Source organism: Hippocampus zosterae, chromosome 2 (genome assembly GCF_025434085.1).
Source record: "Hippocampus zosterae strain Florida chromosome 2, ASM2543408v3, whole genome shotgun sequence".
Taxonomy (NCBI): Eukaryota; Metazoa; Chordata; class Actinopteri; order Syngnathiformes; family Syngnathidae; genus Hippocampus; species Hippocampus zosterae.
In genome coordinates, this window is record NC_067452.1 from 6,611,053 (window position 1) to 6,632,603 (window position 21,551).

At 43.2% G+C, this 21,551-nt stretch overlaps 2 protein-coding genes and 1 long non-coding RNA gene across 3 annotated transcripts; 1 reads left to right on the forward strand and 2 right to left on the reverse strand.

Moving 5' to 3' along the window:
• Positions 1–1,000: 1,000 nt before the first annotated feature.
• fance (FA complementation group E) lies at positions 1,001–6,831 on the reverse strand. The gene is made up of 12 exons (XM_052052800.1): positions 6,426–6,831; positions 4,508–4,982; positions 4,285–4,371; positions 3,898–3,969; positions 3,687–3,731; positions 3,560–3,616; positions 1,945–2,088; positions 1,743–1,866; positions 1,591–1,666; positions 1,462–1,528; positions 1,252–1,377; positions 1,001–1,161 (listed from the first exon to the last, which is right to left on the reverse strand). Exons 1-12 carry the CDS (start codon positions 6,683–6,685, stop codon positions 1,057–1,059), a joined length of 1,638 nt encoding a protein of 545 aa, XP_051908760.1. The 5' UTR covers positions 6,686–6,831; the 3' UTR covers positions 1,001–1,056.
• On the forward strand, positions 6,499–10,187 carry LOC127592641 (uncharacterized). Its single transcript, XR_007960162.1, has 2 exons — positions 6,499–6,643; positions 8,968–10,187. It is a non-coding gene; the product is annotated as an uncharacterized LOC127592641 (long non-coding RNA).
• Positions 7,817–21,419, reverse strand: mkrn4 (makorin, ring finger protein, 4). Its single transcript, XM_052053153.1, has 8 exons — positions 21,269–21,419; positions 16,225–16,353; positions 15,864–16,132; positions 15,071–15,135; positions 14,754–14,995; positions 14,575–14,682; positions 8,756–8,855; positions 7,817–8,675 (listed from the first exon to the last, which is right to left on the reverse strand). Exons 1-8 carry the CDS (start codon positions 21,307–21,309, stop codon positions 8,475–8,477), a joined length of 1,155 nt encoding a protein of 384 aa, XP_051909113.1. The 5' UTR covers positions 21,310–21,419; the 3' UTR covers positions 7,817–8,474.
• Positions 21,420–21,551: the final 132 nt, after the last annotated feature.

A 21,551-nucleotide genomic window follows, 5' to 3' on the forward strand; every position in this document is an offset into this window, starting at 1 on the left:
AGTGGACGCCTCAAGCCAGTACCAACACTTGTAAAGAGTGTGGCAATGTGCTTTGTTGCAAAACAACTCCGGTTTTGGTTTCTAAGAACCCCTGAAAATAAATTCGACAAAAAGACACGCACGCCTACGAAGCTCAGTTCAAACTTAAAGCCACCGGTTATGCTTTTGGCATGCGTGCCCATCTCACAGCAGCGGTGAAAAAAAAAGTCAAGCAAATGAACTCTGAGCTTGCCGTTATTCCCGGAGGCTTGACTAAAGAACTCCAACCGCTGGACATTGGCATCAACCGGGCGTTCAAAGTAAAGTTGCAAACGGCATGGGAACAATGGATGATCGGTGGCAAACACAACTTTACAAAGAGTGAGAGGCAGCGCTTGGCGAGTTACGCCACAATACGCAACAACGAGAGGGAACGCGGCGTTTTTGATGGATTACGGTACTTGCACAATTGTTCAATTCTTTCTACACACACACGCGCTGCCACCATGTTTCGCTCTGTTCTTTACTTTCAAATGTGGGAAAGCTTCACACGAGAGAAATGTTGACTTTGCTGTTGCTACTCCTTCTTTCCGCTCGGCAATGCGTAGCAACTCACACTAGCATGTGATGCATTCAATGACAACTGAGATGTGCAGTCCTCTGCTTCTGATACAGAGGATGAGGACTTTGATGGATTTCTAGGTGATGATTGATCGAAAAACGTGAGAACATTGTACGATGGCTAAATAAAATACACCCGAACTCAGTTCTGCTTTCGTTGCCTTTTTAAAAACGTGTTTTTATCTTATTTGTATGTTTTGGCATGCTACCGTATGCTTCAAGCTAACGTGTTAGAGTGCGCGCATGCATGCCATATGTTTAAGCTGGCGTATGTTTTACCACTGTAAAACTGCGGCTATTCGTACGATGCGTCCTGTGTATGTGTAAAATACAGAAATGTCACGCATTAATGAGACTGCGGCCATTAGTACGATGCGTCGAATAGTCGTGAAAATACGGTATATGCAATTACAACAGTTTTGTATATAGCAATATAAACATAAATAACTCTATGTATTATGCACCTGGGATTCTTTTCAACACTGCTTGAAGTGACTTTTTTAGGAATGTCTCATTTAGCATCAGGCAACCAGACAGGGATTGTTTGTGTGAAGCATGTACCTGGAAAATAAAACATGAATATTGGTTAAAAAAATGTACTTGTTAAAAAAAACTCTCAAATATTCAAACAATAATGTTTTGTATACTTACAAGGTTGCCATATTTTGTGAGAACAGTCAACATTATTTTTGCAAAGTTGACAGATTTTGTGAACGGAAGGGCCTGGCTAACTAACTGTTCAATCAACTGCGTGAACAGTTCTTCATTCATGTCAGGCTGCAAAAAAAGTAACAAAACCGACATGTTACATATGACATATTTTGACTGTGAGATGCCAATTGCCACGCAAAAACTGCCAACCTCGGAATCCAGCAAGCTGTGAATAATAGAAAGCAGAGTCTCATTCCATGATATTTTCAGTGTCATCCTGGAAGGAAAAGAGGGGTCAGACAAAACTAAAAAATAAAGCGTTGAAATGTTTTGTCTTACTGAAGCACAAGCAGCCTGTTGTGAGAATCCAGACAGCCTTCTATCAGTTTGTTCAGGAGCTCAGCTTGTGCACTCCCTAAAAGAACGAATGGCTCAAATTATTAGACACTTTCCGATTCACAACAGCATCTTTTCTATTTTTTAAGTCTCACCTAAGTTCTCTTGCTCTAAAAGTGGGCCAATCAGACCGTGGCACATTGACCTGGTGTAACGGCTGCAGAATGACATCACAACACTAACCAGGCATCTGGACGCCGGCTCGAAGAGGGCCAGTACCTGCAGACAGCGACTTCTGTGAAGCCATGCACTTCATTGCACACTGACCCTAAGAAGCGAGTTGTGACACATACATACCCTCGGCAGCAGTAGATTCTTGATGAGCGTCGATGCTGTGCTGAAGCTGAGGTCGGGCGAGAGAGCCAATATGCTGTTGCAAAGATGCGGCAGAGCGTGCTCTGCTAATTCGGACAAACTCAATTCGCCACACAGTACCTGCACCTTGTATACAAAAGAACAACATGTGGTATTTGCGGTGTCAAAAAGGCTCCAAAAAGGTACTGTGGCTGGTGTTTTCCTGTGTCACTCCCCTGTGTGAAGGATACCAACACGGAATGGGGGCTGAGAGCTGAGGGCATATTTCACATTGAGCATCTTTTAACAAGGTTGGCCACATCAGACAGGTAACGCATAGATCCAGCACTTAGAGGGAACAAATATTTGAGCACAAATGGTGGCGTAACACATGTGAACAGATAATCTAATGATGCCCACGGCATATAAAGCTATCTTTTGCCAGTTTGATGTTCAGAACAAAAGGTACGGTTTTAAAGTGAACCCTCAAAATAACCCATTTTGGAAGTAGTATCAGTTGCATTACAGATGGCGCACGGCAGCGGTGCAAAGGGTAATCGTGGAAAGCTAGGACCAGGGCTTGAAGTTTAACACCTGAGACTCACTTCTCTTGCCCTGTTGTGTTGAACACAATTTTCAATGTTCTACAAGGATACGACTGCGGAAGCCGTCGCATCTGTGTGAAGAACACACATGGGGTGTTCACACGGCACACATTTGCATCGGTGCTGCACCGACATATTTTGTTGCGATATATCTTACACCGGAGCAAATTTTGTGGAGCGTTCACACGTAAAAAGCTGCTGACTAAAGCGAAGCATGTTTACCCCGGTGCAGCCCCACTTGCGTTCACACGGCGATACGATAGTACTGTATTAATACGGAAATAAAACAAAGAGCTGTCGTGTTGGTTCTTTTTAAAACATACAGTATACTTTATTAATTTGTTTAACTCAAGCAATTGCAGGCACGTCCTTCTCCTTCTCAGTCTCCTTGCCTTCCGCTCGCCCCCAAAAACGTAAATCAACGATGACTTCAATGACAGTCAGAAAAGCAAACACAATGCGCCAAACAGAAAATCAAGAGAGGAAATCACAAAAATAAGTCTATGGGGCGCGGGGTGAACACACAACAGAGGAACAAAATACACAAACAACGTCGAGACAGTCCAGTCTCCGACAAAAGGAAAGATGACGGAAGTACAACAGAGCACGAAAGCAACGCATCCTACCCGTATGTACTGGTAATCAACTCTTCTCACACGTAGCGAGTCTACCCCTGTAGCGTTCACACGTACCATTTTAGATCGGTGCTGCCCCGCAAACGAGCACTTACTCCGAAGCAAATTTTTAAACCACCTCCTTGAGCAAGGTTAAATTTGCTCCGGTTTAAGCTGTTTTCAGGGGCTGCACCGGTGTAACTTTGTACGTGTGAACGGGGGCAGCCCCGGTGCTGCACCGGAGCAAAAGTTGCCATGTGAACACCCCTATACAGACATGGCAATGTTTCGCCTTGCTGGGTTGAAAGGCACAGGCAGATAAATGCCAGAGCTACCGGTACTCTTTGATCTCACAAGCGGCAGCTTTCCGTGTAAAATGGTTTCTAGTACAGTACATACTTGAGTGGCATTACAGTTAGTCAGCACTTCAAACACGTCAAGAGAGCGGTGGTCCCACTGTAAAAGGATAAAACACAGTCACAAAAAACTTACAGTGTAGACGAAGAAAACCAAATGGGCTTCATACCTCGGTCTGACTTTGGAGTAATTCCTTGATTACAAGAATAGACGCCTGAGTGAGCACATGAAAAGACAACACATCTGCTCAGTAGGAACTGGAGTTATGAAAATTAGTGGTTAGCAAAGTACCAAAGAGGGTGGGTGTCCAATCATCATGCTTCATCATTTACTGAAAGAACTTTGGGAAAACTGATGGATTTAAATGCATCCATCTTTACCTTCATGTGTTCAGGCAGAGGATCACGGGTGTTGCCCTGTTCTGCTGCATCCGTTTCCGATTCTACTGCCATCTAGGAACAAAAGTCACAAGTCGGACTGAAACAATGAATTGAATAATTCAATCATCTTTTTCCAGATGGACTGTTATCACAACTAGCAATAGGTTGGCGCAAAGGCAATGAGGCAGGCGGAAAGAGTGCATTGGAGACAGAGAATGTCCAAGGTTTAGAATCATTTCCTGCTGAAAATAAGAACAATAAAAAAAGAAGATGCAAGTCCCAGTGTGACTACACTTTGATTATTTACCATAATTGCGGAGCCCTAGTGTCTAATCTTCAACTTTCTCCATAATTGGAAAACGTGCATTGGAGTCAAGTTATTGTTACCACAGTATTTTTTTCAGGCAGAAGATTGTGGGAGTTTTCCGACGCTGGGATCTCACGTGAAGCATCCATGTCCACTTCCTCTGCAATCTGTGAAAAGTGTTACAACGTTGGTGGCTGCCATTGCAGCAAGAGGTGCTCACTCCTTTTTCTTTAACCACTTGCAGAAAGACCCATTAAAAAGATGACAGCTGAATGAACAAATTTGTCTCTTGTTCTTCTTTACCGTCATATTTTCGAGCAGAGGCTCATGATCATGTGCTCGCCCAGCGGTGTGTTCATCCGTCCTCATTCGTTTCTTCTGCAGCTGAATTTCTTCATCCTCATTACTTGGAGCATCAAAATGGCCCTTCCTTTTCTTGTGAGTTTCCGCCTCAGACAAAACAGGTGCAGTCTGAGGTTCCTCCGCTGGAAGGCCAGAGCACTGAGCCCACCCACCGGTCTCACCACCCACTCGCCGTGACAGTGCCGTTAGTCGCTGAGCGCACGCTGGGCTGTAAAGGGGTTCCTCCATGGGACAGCCCAAGGTTCTTTCCAGTTGCTTCTTCCATGCGGTGACCCACGGGTCGGGATGGGGCCCCCGACCAAGACATTGGAGTAGACGGACGACAGCAGCTTTGTGGAACCGCGAGTGGACCAGGTAGATGAACGTCAGCAAGTTTTGCTGGAACAGTGGTGGAAAAAGCCACACCAGAGGTTGACTGCATGTGAGGAAGAAAATGGTCGTGAGAAATTTGCAAAAACAACTGACACAATATTGCAATGGATACATTTGAATTTCAGATATGCCACGGAAAAAAACTACAAACACACACATGCAAATGAAAACAAAACGCACAAAACATAAACGCTGCAAGTAAAAAAATGCTGCAAACGGCCAAATTCCGCAAACACTGGAATATCCATCCATCCATATTCTGAACAGCTTTATCCTCACAAGGGTCGCAGGTGTGATGGAGCCTACCCCAGCTGTCTTCGGGCAGTAGGCAGAGGACACCCTGAACCGGTTGCCAGCTCAGCGCAGGGCACACAGAGACGAACAACCATCCGTGCTCACACTCAAACCAAGGGACGATTTAGAGTGTTCAGTCAGCCTGCCATACATGTTTTTGGAATGTGGGAGGAAACCGGAGTACCTGGAGAAAACCCACACAGGCACGGGGAGAACATGCACACTCCACACAAGATGGTCGGAGCTCGAAACGAACCCGGTACCTCTGCGCTGTGAGGTCGACATGCTAACGAGTCGCACCACAGGGGTGCCAACACCGGAATAATGCAAAAAAAAAAAAACATAAACGCATAAATACAGGGGAAAAACACAAACGAATGAAATAAATTCTGCACTCACAGCAACATGTTGGAAAAAAAGAAAAGGAAAAAAACCGCTGCAGATATCAAAAACACACAAACTCGGGAAAAACGGCAAGAAAAAATTATTAACGTTCACGCATCCCAACGAAAGTATACCAAACCACTAGGGAGCACCGCAAGTCCATCTTTTGGAGAAAATAAAGGAACGCTTTACTTCACGTCTGAAACACATAGAAGTTGTCTTTTCCTATATTATGATAGATCAGCATAGTTACAGCATAGCATAGTTGGCGTAAACCGTGTTTTGTTCATAAAAGATTGTTAAATATCTAATTAATGCAAGACATACAATCGATAACAATAAATAGACAAAAGACGGTGGTGAATACTGTTTGGATCATTCGAGCATTTCTTACTTGCAGAGGTTTTGCTGTGCGTTTTTTGGTGTGTTTACGCGTGATTTTATCTCTTTTGTTTACAACTTATTGTGCATCATTTATGCGTTTGTCCTTGTCGGCCACCGTAGTATTTATACCGAAGACTTGTATGGTATGTGCCGCTTGTGTTTACAGTAGTCTTGTGTAGTAAAGTGCTTACACGGTTGTGACACTACGGACTTCATTATTTCGATTATTTGATCTATGGGAAATTTCGTTTTAAAAATGGAGGTTGTGTAGCTCCAACAAACGCCAGTTGTGCGCATTTTTTCGCATACCTGCGCAACTCTCCCAAACAAAGTATTTTCTTCATCTTTTCGCCATTGAGAGCACATTTTGCAGCATAACAAAGCGAATATAACTTTTGACTCCCTGCCACCAGCTGGGACTTACACGGTAAAGGGTGCCCCATCCATCCCCGGGCAGCTGATTTCATCTCGACAAAGTGTTTCGATGAAGTCGGAGAGTGAGCTCTCGGGGCCGGCCCGCTGCTGCCGCCTGAAGACTTCCAGCGCTCTGTGGGCACCGGAAAATCCGGAGAACAGCGACCAAGCCAAAAGCTTCCACTGGCCGTCAAAGCGATTCAGCAACTGGCCGGCGTTCATATCCAGGTGAGCTCGACCACAGAGGTACTGCCCAATGCCCTTTGGCATTCGTTGGTAGTAGGCGAAGTTAACTTAGGGAACAGAATCTGCCGCCATCTAGAATGCGCATGTGCACATCGTCTGCCACCGTGTGGACACTTAGTTAATAGGCCGTGGCGCTGCACTTCTGTCGTATTTGTTGAAATTAAAACACTACAATTACAACTCGTGCGGTCCAGTCATCAAATATGTGTATATGTACATATTGGGACAAAACGAAATAAAATAATCCAATTGCACCAGAGATTTCATTTTGTTAAAATTCGGGACATTGGTTGTGCTTTTGAATCCTGATGCGATGTTGACTTTTTTTAGTTAAACAAAAAATGTTGCTGTTGAAAATAGAATACTAATTGATTGAAGTTGGCACACATGCACGCGCACACATTCCGATGAACTAAAACTCTGATGACTCGCTAATGAAAAGGAGTGGTGTTATGGGGAGGTCAATAGACAATGATACAGAGAATAAGAAGACTGCTAAAAATGAATGGTATTGAAAAGATGATCTCCTTTGAGATAAGGGTAGTTTTAAAACGAACAATGTATGCGGTCCTGTCTCCTCTTTTACCGGCTTGAAAATAAAAGCAGCCCAAATGATGCATGCTCATCAGTGGCTTGGGAGTAAAATGTGATAGCTTCTCTGCGTCAGGACATCATGAGTTCACCCAGGGAGAATACAAACCGTCTCAGAATTACACCATGGACGGGAGAAATAGATTTTGACCATTATATCAGAGTTTAAAAAAATACAAAAACATTACATTTTCATCAAAAACATCAGTGACTATCACTACCATCTTATTTTAGTAGTACTAAACATTCTTTGTCAAGAGCTTTGATTTAACACATTCATCTATCCATTTCCTTCCAAGTATCCAGGGTTGTGTCACAGGTACATTTTTCAACATCGATAATGTTTAACTGTGTAGCGTTTAAGTGGCTGACACTAATTACTTATATCAAGGACTTTGCCTTTGAACACTATCTACTATGCTACTTTATTATATTGATAGTCATGCTGGTACCCAAGAGTTGTGAATTATTTAAGGTGATACGGCGAATATAACGCCTGAGAGCCATTTCAGAAAGGGAAATGAAGAAAATGCAGCATCCAATTCAGTAAAGGAGTGCAGAACATTTTCAGTGAGGCAAACTTTGAAATAAGGTTTATTTTCAATGTACGAGTACAACTTGTTTTAAAAGACAAAAAATATATATATATCTAATTTTCAGTTATGCCAAAACAAGGTTAGAGTATCATCAGGGTACACCAAGGCAGGAATATTCAGGATTGGACATCAACCAAAGAGGGGCACAGTACACTTTTTATCTTTAGACAATTTAAAAGGGTCCATCCACGAAACATTTAAAAACATTTATCTGGTAAACTCAGTTATGAGCACTTAAATCTAACGAGAGGCATAGAGAAAAATGTGTCAATGTCTGCAATAAGAAAAGGAGGGAAAAAACAGCTGGAAGAAGTAGCCTTTGAATTTGTCGTTAGATTTATCTTATCCAGACTGTTTATCTGAGCATTGTGCACCATTTATTTCAAGCTGTCCACCGCAGCAGAGTCAATTCAGGTTAGTTTCTCTCTGGTTGAGGGAAAGCAGGTCAGTCACATGACCCACTAAGTAACAACTGAGACTCGCCTATTCCGCCCCCCCTACCCCCCAAAAAACATCCAAGCGGGACAGTCAGTCGTATCATAACATAGCCACATCGTCGTGTGGTGACAATTCATTCTAGGACCAGTTTCCACATGGAGAAAATTGCGTGGGAAGAGAAAGGAGGCTCAGAAGCCATACCCCGCTAAGAAAAAAGGAAAGTCAAAATTGTCACCATCATCATTATCATCATCCTCCTCCTCGTCAGCACGAAGAAGAGTCATGGCTATGAAGAAATTGAGCAGACCATCGTAGTCTTCATCATCCTCCTCTTCATCATCGTCCTCTTCATCATCATCGTCGTCATCATCGTCATCATCTGTATTACACTAACGGCCAAAAAGAGAAGCGGAAGGGCACGTTCAGGTGGTGGCAACAGCGCACGGCATGTTCTGCAAAGCATACGTACCAGCAATGCTCTGTGGTGTGTAGACCTGTCATGCCGGTAGAGGCACTCCGTCTCAAAGGGGCAGTATTGGTATCGGGCATAGTAAGAGCAGCTTTGCTTACTACACATTGAAAAGCAAAGAAAATGTACATTTCAGTTCCTCACCAACCCTTTCGGAATCAGGCAGGGTGCGTGCATGAAATTCGGGCTCGTTTTCATTTTCTGTTTTTCAGATTGCAAGTTTTAAAACGAGAAACTGGCGAATGCTCGCTCCGTTCGATGGGAGACAGTAACACTGCCTCTTGGCGGACGGAGGAGGGATGATCTTTTAACATCCAAATATCTGAGACCTGTGTGTGTGTGTAGATCTTAAAATGATTTGACGTTTGTGTGAAAAATGAATGGGGGTGTCTATGGATCCACACATGCACATTTGACACGTCACACACAGAATTGTACAAATAAGTCATAAGATGGGGGGGGGGGTGCTGATTAATTTGTGGATTCGACAGATATGACAATTTTGGATGCACCCGTGTTACCAATTTTGACACAAATCTCTCCCCATACATGATGAACCACAATGGTTTTGTGCGTCGAGTAAGATCGGAACTTGTGAGGTCTTTCTGGAGTCAGAAACGTTTAGTAATCTAGTGTTCCTCTCCAGAATTTGGAAAACATTGTCACTGTTGCACTCAAGCCATACGTACACGCATTTGATTGTAGGACATTAGTATTGATTGTGCAAAGCCTTGCGTCCTCGATTCAAAGTCGTGCATCAATCTTTATACATCATTGACGTACTATTCATTCATGCACATGTTAATGTGTGTCACAATGAAGTGCATCTATCACACAACAAAATATGTCCGACATATCATGCTTGGCAACGACGCTAACGTTTGTGCCGTAATGCTAACATGATGTCATCATTTAGTTGGCAATTTGATTTACGGTACTTACATTTCTGGCCTCTCCAGCAGGTTTGATTGTAGATATTGTGCCAGTTTTAAAGGGATTCTCACCTGCCTGCAAATCAACTTTTTTGTTTTGTTTGCTGATAAGACGAATAAATGGGGTGAGTACTAAGGCTTTCTTCAGGTCTTGGTCATTATTTTGATATTTTAGTGAATGTTTGTTGGGGCAAAAACTGTCTGACTGGCCGCCATCCTCAGGTGAATTTAGCTTTCCGTTTTCTGGATTTGACTTGCAGGGACTCCTCACGTCACTTCCAGAATCTTGACCCAATTGCTCTGCCACTGTGCGCTCAGCCTCATACGCGACTCCATCGCCGAGTTGGAATAGTAGCATTTGTAAATATTTTTAGATCAATTTTCAGGTTTGTGATGCATTAGCATAGTATTTGGTTAATGTATTTGGCACGTTTTATGTTCAAACTGATAAACATTGTTTTTAGCAAATAATCATGAAACTTAAAGCTGGGACAGGTGCCCCCCACTAAAAAAAAAGGTTGAGAACGTTGAAGAATGCTCATCAAACACCTGTCTGGAACATCCCACAGGTGAACAAGCCAACTGGGAAAAGATGGACGCCAAGATTGGTCCATAAAAAGGAGCTTCCGGGAATCGTTCAGTCAGTTACAAGGAAAGACGGACGGGGCTTCGTTGACCTCTTTGTAAACAACCGGCTGAGAAAATAGTCAAATCATGTTCATCAATGTACAATTGGAAGGAATTTGAGGATTTCATCATCCAAGCTCTGTGGTCAGACTAGTATATTTGTTTTTTAATTGTTTTTGGAAATTGCGGGCATCAAATCTTCAGGGCCAAAGAGGAAAACAACAATCTGGGTTAACTGATTCTGGATAAAAAGTTCAAAAGCCAGCATTTGTGTTCGTGCCAATGGCGTGGCTAACTTCATGTATTTGTGAAGGCACCATTAATGCTGAAATGTCCATACAGGTTTTGGAGAAACATATGCAGCCATCCAAGCGGCATCTTTTTCATGGACGACCCCGATTTTTTTTCAGCAAATCACATTCTGCACGTGTTACAACAGCGTGACCTGGTTGTAAAAGAGGGCGGGTACTAGACTGGCCTGCCTGTAGTGCAGACAAGTCTCCCATTGTAAACGTGGGACGCATTATGGAGCGTAAAATACGACAGCAGAGACCCTGGACTGTTGCTGAAGCTGTACGTCAAGCAAGAACTGGACACAATTCCACCTACAAAAGCTTCGACAATTAGTATCCTCCGTTCCCAACCGTCTATCGAATGCTCTTCAGATAAAAGGTGATGTAAATAATAACGGTTAACAGTTTGAACATAATATACCCCATCGTTGTCGTGTCCTCAATTAAATCTAGGTTTAAGAGAATTGGAAAAAGTATTGTTTTGATTTATGTTGAACACAATACCCCAACTTCATTGGAATTGGGTTTGTATTTGGGTAATAGTTTAGTCTTGGTCTTAGTATTGTTGAGACTCGACTCTGCTCAATCATCTCCGCCCCCGCAAACAGATGGTCCTCCAGGAAACACGCCCGTTGAGCACCGTTTTCAAATATTAGTGAGGGGTGCAAGGCCCTAGTCGGGGGGGGGAGGGTGTGAACCCCTTTAAGGTTTAATACCAATCCACTTTGGTGCTGGCCAAAGTTTATCAGGCAGTCCTTGAGAAAACCGCTCATAGTGCCCCTTTCCCAGATACGCTTGTCGGGCGTCCTGATAGCTGCTTGAGAAAGTGGGCATGTGTTCAGTCTGCACGGGTGGGACAGGAGTAGACTTGAGGACCCGATCATTTTCTTGAATTAGGCTGAGCTGGTGCTTAGAGAACAAGAATGCTCAGATGGCTGAATGGAAGGAAACACCCTTTGTGGGGGATGGGGTGCTTCGGGCGAGGAACTAGCATTTTAACATGGCTAAAAGTTGATTTTACATGACGGATCCTTTTTAACTCATTTGATTTGCAAAAACACCATCACGGAGTGCCAAAACGTATAAATACGCTTTTGGTGATTTTTAATTAAAAAAGAAAACATTTCTTGGAAATGAGAAATTTACAAATGTTCAACTGGTGTTTACTAATGAAAGGTAAAATGTAGAATTGTACTTTCTTTTTTTTCCTGAAGAAAGAAGAGGGTTAAAGCTTTCTTTTGGTAGGGTCCATGCTTTTATATTGCTCGACAACTACATTTTCTGTTGGCCTTCAAAATGTTGTCAAAAATGGCTGGCAATGGCTCTCCCAATTTGAAAAACCTGACTTATAAGAAAAGAGTTCAATTGAAAATTGTGCACTACAGGAAACTATTTTCACGTCGAGAAACAATTTTGGGCTATTTGTAGGTGAGATTTTAGCGAATGGGAAGAAGTAACGCCAGAAGCACAGTAGCGTTTTTGCCAATCGAGCACGCGTATGAATAAGGAACATTCACAGGCAAAGTTTGGGATTTATCCATTTGGATTTGTGAGAATGTGCTGAAATTTATGCACAGCTCCAACCATTTGTCATGCACACACACGCACACACACAAAGCCTTGTGGTTTTTGTTTTCTATGACAAGTCCGGACAATGTGAGAAAGTCAGAAGAGAAAACAGTTCAATGCCTCTTTCTCATCACGTTGCGGGATTGGAGAGGATGATGATGGCTACTTTCCAAACTCTGGCCCTTCAGACGCGAGGCAATGAGCCATCGCACGTCGTGCCGTGTCATAAAACTGCAATTAATCTTCAAAGTTTATGTGAACATCTCTCTCTACTTACGTCAACCGCAGCAATTATTAGAACGCTTGGCCCCAATATTAAAAATTTTATCAGCATATCATCTTCCCCGCTCGCTAATCATACTGACAAAAACGCTTACTGTCCATGAAATATAGCGGCGATCCCACTTACAATTTCAGAGGTTGGCTAATTGGACTGTCTCGTCTCCTAACCAAAACCTGATGTTCGTGTGACACTTGGCACTCGGCGAATCTTTGCAAACTTCACGCCCTACGCCACAAAAGTCTCACATAACTTCCACCTTGTGATGAAGGTTATTCAAGTCACTGTTCGAGGTCTTCATTAAAGAGATGCTAAAATGAAAGCACACACATATTGTAGCTCAAGCGTGTGCAACGTTGACCGGCAGGCCGTTACCAAGTCAACCGCAAAGGTGTCGTGGGAAAAAAAATGCGTGCGTGTTATTAAAATTGTCAATTGCTGTGTTAGTGTACAATGCACCGTAAACAGCTTCATTTTCACTCAGGCCCCCACCAAAAAAAGTCACCTTTAATCTATGGTGTCGCATGACCTGCATAACAGGAAGTTGTTAGCGGTCAGCTTACGATTATTATTCATTCATACATCTTCCAAACCGCTTGATCCTCACTAGGGTCGCGGGGGGTGCTGGAGCCTATCCCAGCTGTCTTCGGGCAGTAGGCGGGGGACACCCTGAATCGGTTGCCAGCCAATTGCAGGGGACACAGAGACAAACAACCATGCACGCCCACACTCACACCAAGTGACAATTTAGAGCATAGGTGTCAAACTCAGGTCCTGGAGGGTCGCCGTCCTGCATGTTTTCCCAAGTCTCCCTGTTGCAACACACCTGATTCAAATGAACAGGTTCAATGTCAGGCTTCTGCAGAGCTTGCTGATGATCTGATGAACACCTGTGTGTTGCAACAGGGAGACTTGGAAAACATGCAGGACAGCGACCCTCCAGGACCTGAGTTTGACACCTATGATTTAGAGTGATCAATCCGCCTGCCATGCATGTTTTGGGAATGTGGGAGGAAACCGGAACACCCGGAGAAAACCCACACAGGCCCGGGGAGAACATGCAAAATCCACACAGGGAGGCCGGAGCTGGAAGTACCTCTGCACTGCGAAGTCGACGTGCTAACCACTGGACTACCGGGCCGCCATCATTATTATTCTTCTACAAAATTTGTTTCATCCGCAATTCACCGATGGCACTGTCAAAGAAGGGGAATCTGGAGCTGTTGCTCTTCAACCGTGCACGCATGTGTGTGCACGTGCGGTAACTGGTTGATTGCAGGAGGTTGGCTGCTTGAAGAACAGCTCTTCTGTCAAAAAAGTCTGGCTTCTTTTTTGACATCAACAATACGTTCACAAACTTACACGAGCGCTATTACGTTGCGATTGGTTGGTTGAAGGCGCAGAGGCGTAACCCGGGCCTCCCAGAGCAAAGTCTGCTCACATTTTCTCTGGCGGCAAGGCTAAAAATGGTTTCGCTTTCAGATTCACACAAAACACGATGGCAGAATGGAATGACCGAAATTGTGTTTCCTGTAATGTCTTATATCAATGACGTCATTGACCGATGGGCAAATGGACATGAGAGCAGGTAACGGATTCTGCGTCAAATGCTAAATATTGGCCAATCCGATCAATATTGGTGTGAATATTACAGGTGTCTGCATAGTTGATGAATACGGCTTTGTAACAAGGCACACCAAATTTCAGCCGTACGAATGCATTTCAAAGCTCTTCGACGCACTTTAATAAATGAGGCCCCCACATTGTTTAAAAGTGATTTGTAGGCTGTCAGCATCAAATGGTAAAGACTGCAAATTTTTGCCAATAAAATTCCCTTTGAAAAGTATTCCGGTGGTTGTTGCCAGCATATACAGAGCAGTTCCTGTGAGGAGGTAGCATCGAAGGCAGAGGACTGGCATCATATTAGACAATTCTTCAAGGGGACGGCATAATTAACATATTACCAGCATTCTATATTCAAAATGAAACCCAAGTTCTGGCTTTTTTTTTTTTGATCGAGGACTCATTTTACCCCTAAATCTTGACCCATGCAAATTCAACAGTTGAGATTCCGATCAGGTTCTTAAATGTAACCGTGGTGAGCGCTGAAGAGCTTACCTGAATTTTTTTTTGAAGTCTGCTATTAGTTTTTCCTTCGCTTGACCTTCCACCCAGTATTTGTTCGGCACATAAAAGGCAGATCTCACCCTGCATTGTGGGCAGGTCCTGAAGCAGAGAGAGCGCTTGTGAAGTCACAAAAGGCTTGAAAGCATTCGCGTGCGTAAACGAAAACCTACTTGACAACATCAGACCCGAGGTCTCTAGTTTTCCTCCAGGTCATGATGCACTGCAGGCAGAAGGCATGACTGCAGTTGGGCAAGATTCCAAACACCTGGTTACTGCGGTCCATCTTCTCATACACCTTGTCCATGCATATGCCACAGATGACATCTCGACTCTGGAGGAAAGCCTCCAACGTAGCGTCAGCGCACGAGGCTGCAGCGCCACCTGTGGCTTCCGTGCCGCTGGCAAGGCTTTCCTGTCCAAAAACCAGAGCATGAGCCTGATCTTGTCGGGTTCAATTGAACACAGAAATGGAGATTAAAACACAAACCTCTTTGTCACATACACTTGTAGAACACTGTTCAGAGCTCTTGGGCGACACTCGGGAGTGAGCATCTGCAAACGAGATGTATGCTGAAATCTCATCATCGCTTAGGTTGCCTCAAAAGTCAAACCAAATCGCAACTCTCTATCGGCATATTTCACTCGACCCCTGCGATTCAGTTGTTAAAAAAAAAAGTAGTGGAGCCGCCTCAACGGTTGGTGAGACCAATAACGGTAGCCTGGAGGGTCGGCCGAGAGCGATTACATTTTTTTTTTGTCACTCTAAAAGTTGTTCATAATATGTGGCTGTAATTTGATAGATACTGAAATCTAAAAACACCACGTTCAATGGACAACAACATCTTTGGTCCTCTAAAGAACCGGAAAGGCACGCAAGTCATAAGTACGGACCATAAGGCGCAGTTTTATTCGGCGTAATATCACTTGCCTCACCCCACCTACTGCCCGATGACAACTGGGTTACTACTCCCCTACTCCCCACCCCATTTTGGTGCCCTTTCGATTTTGTTAAGTCGTGGATCTCGATAAAAATATTAGTGTGTCAAAAAATGTTCAATGATTTTCATGTTCAACAGCTCAAGTGTTTGAAATTTTTCAAAATGTATTGATTTTGTGTAATCGAAAGCATTTTTGTGACAAATTTGTGGCAGTATGGACTCGAGGATGAATTCATAACGATAACTTAGGAAATGGAACACTCCCTGTATCGTAGTGTTGCAAATGGTTCAGTACACCTAACGTTCTACAGCACGCAGCCAATCGTGACTTACGGCACCCACCTTGTAATCGTCTCTCGGCATTTCTGTTCCCAGTGTCTGTGACATTTGTTGAGTTGACAGCAGACCCCAAAGTGCCACGTCGCCGCCTTGGCGACACATCAGCCTGCGCACGAGCAAACGTCTCGGAACGCCTTCGGTCAGCTGGACGTTGGGCGGCGGTGGAGGTGGAGGAGGAAGAGGAGGAGGATGTGGAGGAGAAGATCGTTGGTACAGACAGTCTTCGACCTGCAACATCTGCACCAGCTTCAGATTGGGGGACATGGATGTACCTTGGAGGGAAGTACAATTCTTACTGAGTAAATGAAATAAAATGGACATTTTTAGGACATGACTGGAACCAACAAAAAGCAGCATTCATTACCTGCAGTGTTCACCATACCAGCATGCGCCTTTCTGGTAGTAGCGACATATTTGAGCTGGCGGTGGAGCGGGCAATTCGTGTCGATAATAGCATCTCGAGCCATATCTGCATGAGCCATTCAAGAAATGCCTTCAAGAAAGCAGAGGTGGGTGGGTCATTCGTAAAGCAGTTTCCAGACCTGATAACTATTTGAACCAAGGAGTCCAGTCACAACACCAGACATTTTATCAAAGGAGACGTGAGCCACGCAGCTGGGGGGGGGGTTACATCAATAAAATTGCTGAAAGCTCTTGCTGCTAAGATTATACCAAAAGGGCACGATACCATGAGTGAACCAAATATTTCCGCAGGCCCAATCTAATACATTTAACCTGAAATGGATTATTGTGATTTTCTACACAAGCCGTCCACTGTCAGTTTTATCGAAATCAAGTGTGGCATATCAATTCATATTTATGTTTCCTAATCATTGTGAGAGACCATTAACATGATCAGTGTCTTCTTAAATATCATTAATAAAGGCAATTGGAGCAAATTTGTTATTTCAGAAGTAGGGACAGCGCTACAGCAGGGCTTGGTGATGCTATCACCCGGTAAGAGATTTCTGTTTATTCCAGTGAAGCACCTCAAAGAAGGAAGCTTAAGCAGACGGTGTTGCTCTCTGGTGACGCTCTTCTTCATTCCTACTTCTAATGTCCATTTCATTTAAAAAAAAATCATTGGTTAGATTGCTCAAACAGGTTGAAAACTTGTTTGAGCAAAAAAAAATAGTTGCTAGATAGTCACAATGAGTTTGGCATGCCAATAGAAGACGCAGCAATTTCCAGCACTTGATCGCACTGTTCACTTGCCAATCATCTTACATATTGTTATAGGGCTTCACCCTTTCCGGGACAGCGGTTACTATAGTGAACATCTTATCATGTTACAGGGTGCGTGAAAGAGGTGATCATTTGACACAAAGTAATATGTATATATATTTTTTAATCCAATATGAGCAATCCATCCATCCACCCATCATCTGAAGCGCGTTATCCTCACAAGGTTCGAGGGCATACTGGAGCCCAATCCCGGCTAACTTCGGGTAGTCGGCAAGGTAGACCCTTAACAGGTCGCCAGCCAATCGGAGGGATAAACGAATTAGAAAATGGATTGATTCTCCGGCTTCCCCTCTGTAAATTTCTCAGAGTATTCTCATCGTAGAAACGATACAAGTAATTCACTGCTGTGGAGGTGTGATGATAGAACTGAGAATGCAGTTAGCAGCCATATAGCAACATGTTCAGTTGGCAGGAGGAGCCAGCCGAAGCTCCTTGTTAAACTTGCTATCGCTAGCTGCCTCTTCCTGCCGAATACAAGTGACATGGGCAGCCCACAGAAGCTTTTTGAGATTTCTATGCTTTGCAATTATTGGACAAACTTAAAAAATATTAATTCTATTTGTGGTGTTTTAATGGGGCTCAAATTACGGTAACTGTGATGCTTGTATAATTTGAGGGCGTACGCATATTTTTTTGGTAGTTAATAATTACGGGTTTGTTGTCAGTTTATCTTTTCCCAACACAGTAGTACCGTTACTTGTTATATGCATTTGCCCACTTTGTTATTCATTAACCTCTTGAGACCCGAGGTTTGTTTAGTGTGCGTTTTTTATTTCTCCATGCTCTTTAGGGTTAAGTAGGACCTAAAAAGTATCATTCCTAAACCCGGTCTTTGTACAGGAAGTGGCTTTTGTTTAAAAAAAAATCCTCATGGGGCCAGTCAGCTTTTCAAACCATTAAAATAAATCAATGCTGTTTGGGACCAGAAAGGCCCAATTAGTGGACATACAAAATCTGAGCTTCCTCTGATGACCAATTCTCACATAACACGCATAACATTATCCCCATCTCATCGACTGGAGTGTTGCAAGATCTTCCCACTACATGTCATTTGTATAAGGAGCTTCATCAACCAAAAGTCAGCGCGCTTCTCCACATCATCCAGTGGCTATCAGTCCATTGGCTCAATTTGCAATTCATCTTTACTGACACTAGACTTGAGTTGGGATAAACGGAGCGGACTTTCACTGCTTTATACATCCATGCTGTGTTACAGTCACGAGTTATAACTTCATTCACAGCAGGATCTTCTTCTTCCATCCATCCATTCATCAATTGATCAATCAATGGAGTTTCTAATCTGCTTATTGTCAGGAGGATCGTGGACATGCTGGAGCCTATCCCAGTTGTCTTTGGGCAAGAGGCGGTGTACACCCTGAATGAGTTGCCAGCCAATCGCAGAGCACACAGACGAGCCCTTTGGATAAGGGTTCAACCTCAAAATGTCTCCAAGTTGCTAAATGCAATCATTCCAATCTGGATAATGAATTTTTAAACAGTAATTTGAATTAAAGAGACATAAAAACATTTTACCTTTCCCTATTTTGCTTTAGGAGTTGTCCTTTTAGTTTTTTGCAGACTTCGACACCATTTTATTTTGACTGAAATGGATGCAATGTAGAGCAATTACCACAAGATGGCGTGGGCAGTGTCCTTTAAGCCTAAACGTTTGAAAAACATTGGCCTGAGAAGCAGATATACTGTACATGTATACCGTATGTCCTCATATGAGTATGCAGGGTCTAAGAGTTTAATTTTTAATGACTCTTGGATTTAATTTTACATCCTACGTATGTTATGTACGGTGACTGTGTTGTGATGAATATGTCATACATACACACATAGGTTAAACTCTTGAACTTTATTCAAAACCCAACTCCTTTCTCTTTTACTCATTTGACCTTTTATTTCCCCTTGCTTATTATAACATGAACAATAACTTTTTATTGTTGGGCTGTCCTAATCATTTTTGTTTTTCTTTCATCAATCTTTCTCAATCGAAATCTTTCCACTCGTTTTCAATCCTTCAATAACAGGTGAAACAAAATGGCTCATTTACAGCTCCCGAATGGCTGCAAGAAATTGTAAATATAGTAAACTAATTACTTTTTTAAAAAAAGGTATAAAAGCAGAATTTGAACCGATGAAGTGATGGAAGAAATTATCACCTTCGGGGAGACCTTTCTAACCAGTTCTTACGGGGCAGAATTTGTACTTTTAGTTCTTGTGTGATTCACGGCAAAATAACACCAGGTTGCGAGTTGCCGGTTACGGCAAAATAACCGCTGCCAAATGCCAGATCAGATCCTAATGCAAGTACTGTAGGGTTGATACCTGGGGTGAACTAGTGTTCCCAAGACCTGGTCTGGTTCCAGAATAACGAAAATTCATTTATTTACTCCTTTTTTTTTTTTTAAATCAGGTGAAATTTTAGTCATTGGTGTAGAGCAGGCGTGCCAAACTCATTTCACATTGTGGGCCACATGCGGCCCCGGTAGATGTCAAGTAAGCCGGACCATTAAAATTATACCATACTCTGCTATAAATAACCAAAACACTATGCCTTTCCTTTGTTTTGGTCTTAAGAAACACAAGACCATTCGGAAAATGTTGAAATTTAATGAACATATCTTTTACAAAACATTCCATGAAGCACCTTAGATTTCTTTAGACAAACGTGCAATTTACTTTTATCATTCATAGATATGCATTGCAACTGATCCCACTGATTGTACAAAGGCACAAAACTTGAATAAGTAATTGGTATTGAGAAATAGAGTAATGGACTTTAAGATGAAACAAGATTTATAAAGAAAGTAAATTTTAAACCATTTACACATGTGCATATAAAATCTAAATTGAATCTCTGCCTACACCTTACAAACTAGGAAGAGTGCGGTTAGACGTAACGAATAAAGTATTCACATGTCCTTGATAGCGTCTGCTGTGTTGGGTCTGTCTCAGTGACAGACTGAGGCGGTTGTTGTCTTCTTCTCTGATCAAAACAGTGTTGTCTTCTACTCTGATCAGTGAGTTCCCGAGCGGATGCCCCATGAATTGCACCTTATTAAAAATATTGATTCCGTGTCTTATGCATTTTTTCACTATTGAAATATCCTGCATGCCTGATCGAACTTCCTTGGTGGGGCGGTTCCGGCCCGCGGGCCGTATGTTTGACGCAAGTGGTGTAACATTTTTTCTATCTCTATTTCCAAACGCTTCTTGGCACTATTTGGATACAGTTTTTAATTCTCCATGGGTGAACTCATTGCCTGACCACTAAGAAATTATTTGAAAACATTTTTAAATCCAAACCACTGACGTGCATGCATCAGTTGGATAGCTTTTATTTCGAAGGTGGTCAACGCCGCTGGCAGAGTATGAACAATCGCTGTGTAGGTTGGCTTGACTTAATTTTGCCAGTGGAGGCTGGCCTGACCGCAGTTTTTGTATCAGTAGTCCCTCTTCCCACCACTGGTCCACTAAACACGATAGTTAAAATAGAAATGACTAGAAAAGCTTTTGGAAAACAAAGCCTGAACAAATGAGCATGAGCTTTTCTTCCTGTTCAAATAATCACATCTAAGCTCAGTGAATCCACGTCGACACCAACGCTTTTAACGGAATGTGCCAACAATATAAAGGTTGCTCCGTTATGCACGTTGAAAGTCCAGGTTTCACGCGTACGAGGCTTGGGCTTTGGAATCTTGGAAACAAGAGTTTCAACGCGACACCAAAGTAACGAGCGCAATCATATGGAGCGAGCGACAACGAAAACAAACTGCCTCGCCAGCTTTGTGTGGTATGGACTTGTGTCTGCAAGCGCCGCGTGCACACAAAACAATTCCCCCACGCCTGTTAACTAGCCAACGGAAATATTGAGATTCAAAAGTTAGTGCTCCTGGCCAACAGTCGGCTTTGGTAGCGTCCCCAAAACGTAAGCGCGAGGACATTTACAAGACCACAGTCACTACACGTGAACAGATTCGCGACAAAGGTTTACACTCACGAGAAAAACATCAGCGTCCATCTCAGCTTTTTAACTTCCGCCTTGCGCCCGCTTCGAAACATTTCCTTCTGCGGATAGTTGCCAAGGGTTGCCGTTTGTCGACAAGTAAACGTTACCTGTTGCATTCTCACTTTTTCGCTAAATTTTCACTTACCTGCAGATATTGCCATTACGGGCCAGACGCGAACGTTCCATGTCCGCGGCCAGCCGACGTGCTCGGGCGCGTGCTGCTGAAGTTGCTGCAGTGCAAGACGCCCCGCTTCCACCTCCGACGATGTTAAGAGTCCGCAACTGGTGTTTCTTCGCCAATTAAGGAAGTGACGAGCCAATAAAAACGTGACGTCGACCCTTGATCGTCACTGTTCTCAATCTCAACTGTGCACTGTGTATTACTAACTTTTATCTCTAAAATAGTCATCATCAGCACTCACCACTAA

Coding starts and splice junctions, on each gene's coding strand:
- fance (XM_052052800.1), bottom strand. CDS start 6,685: ATGCCAAAGGGCATTGGGCAGTACCTCTGTGGTCGAGCTCACCTGGAT. Junction 4,983..6,425: donor GATGGGGCACCCTTTACCGT/GTAAGTCCCAGC, acceptor CCTCACATGCAG/TCAACCTCTGGTGTGGCTTT. Junction 3,970..4,284: donor TGCCTGAAAAAAATACTGTG/GTAACAATAACT, acceptor TTTTGTTCCTAG/ATGGCAGTAGAATCGGAAAC.
- mkrn4 (XM_052053153.1), bottom strand. CDS start 21,309: ATGGAACGTTCGCGTCTGGCCCGTAATGGCAATATCTGCAG. Junction 16,133..16,224: donor TGGTATGGTGAACACTGCAG/GTAATGAATGCT, acceptor CTTCCCTCCAAG/GTACATCCATGTCCCCCAAT. Junction 8,676..8,755: donor CACACCACAGAGCATTGCTG/GTACGTATGCTT, acceptor TTTGGCCGTTAG/TGTAATACAGATGATGACGA.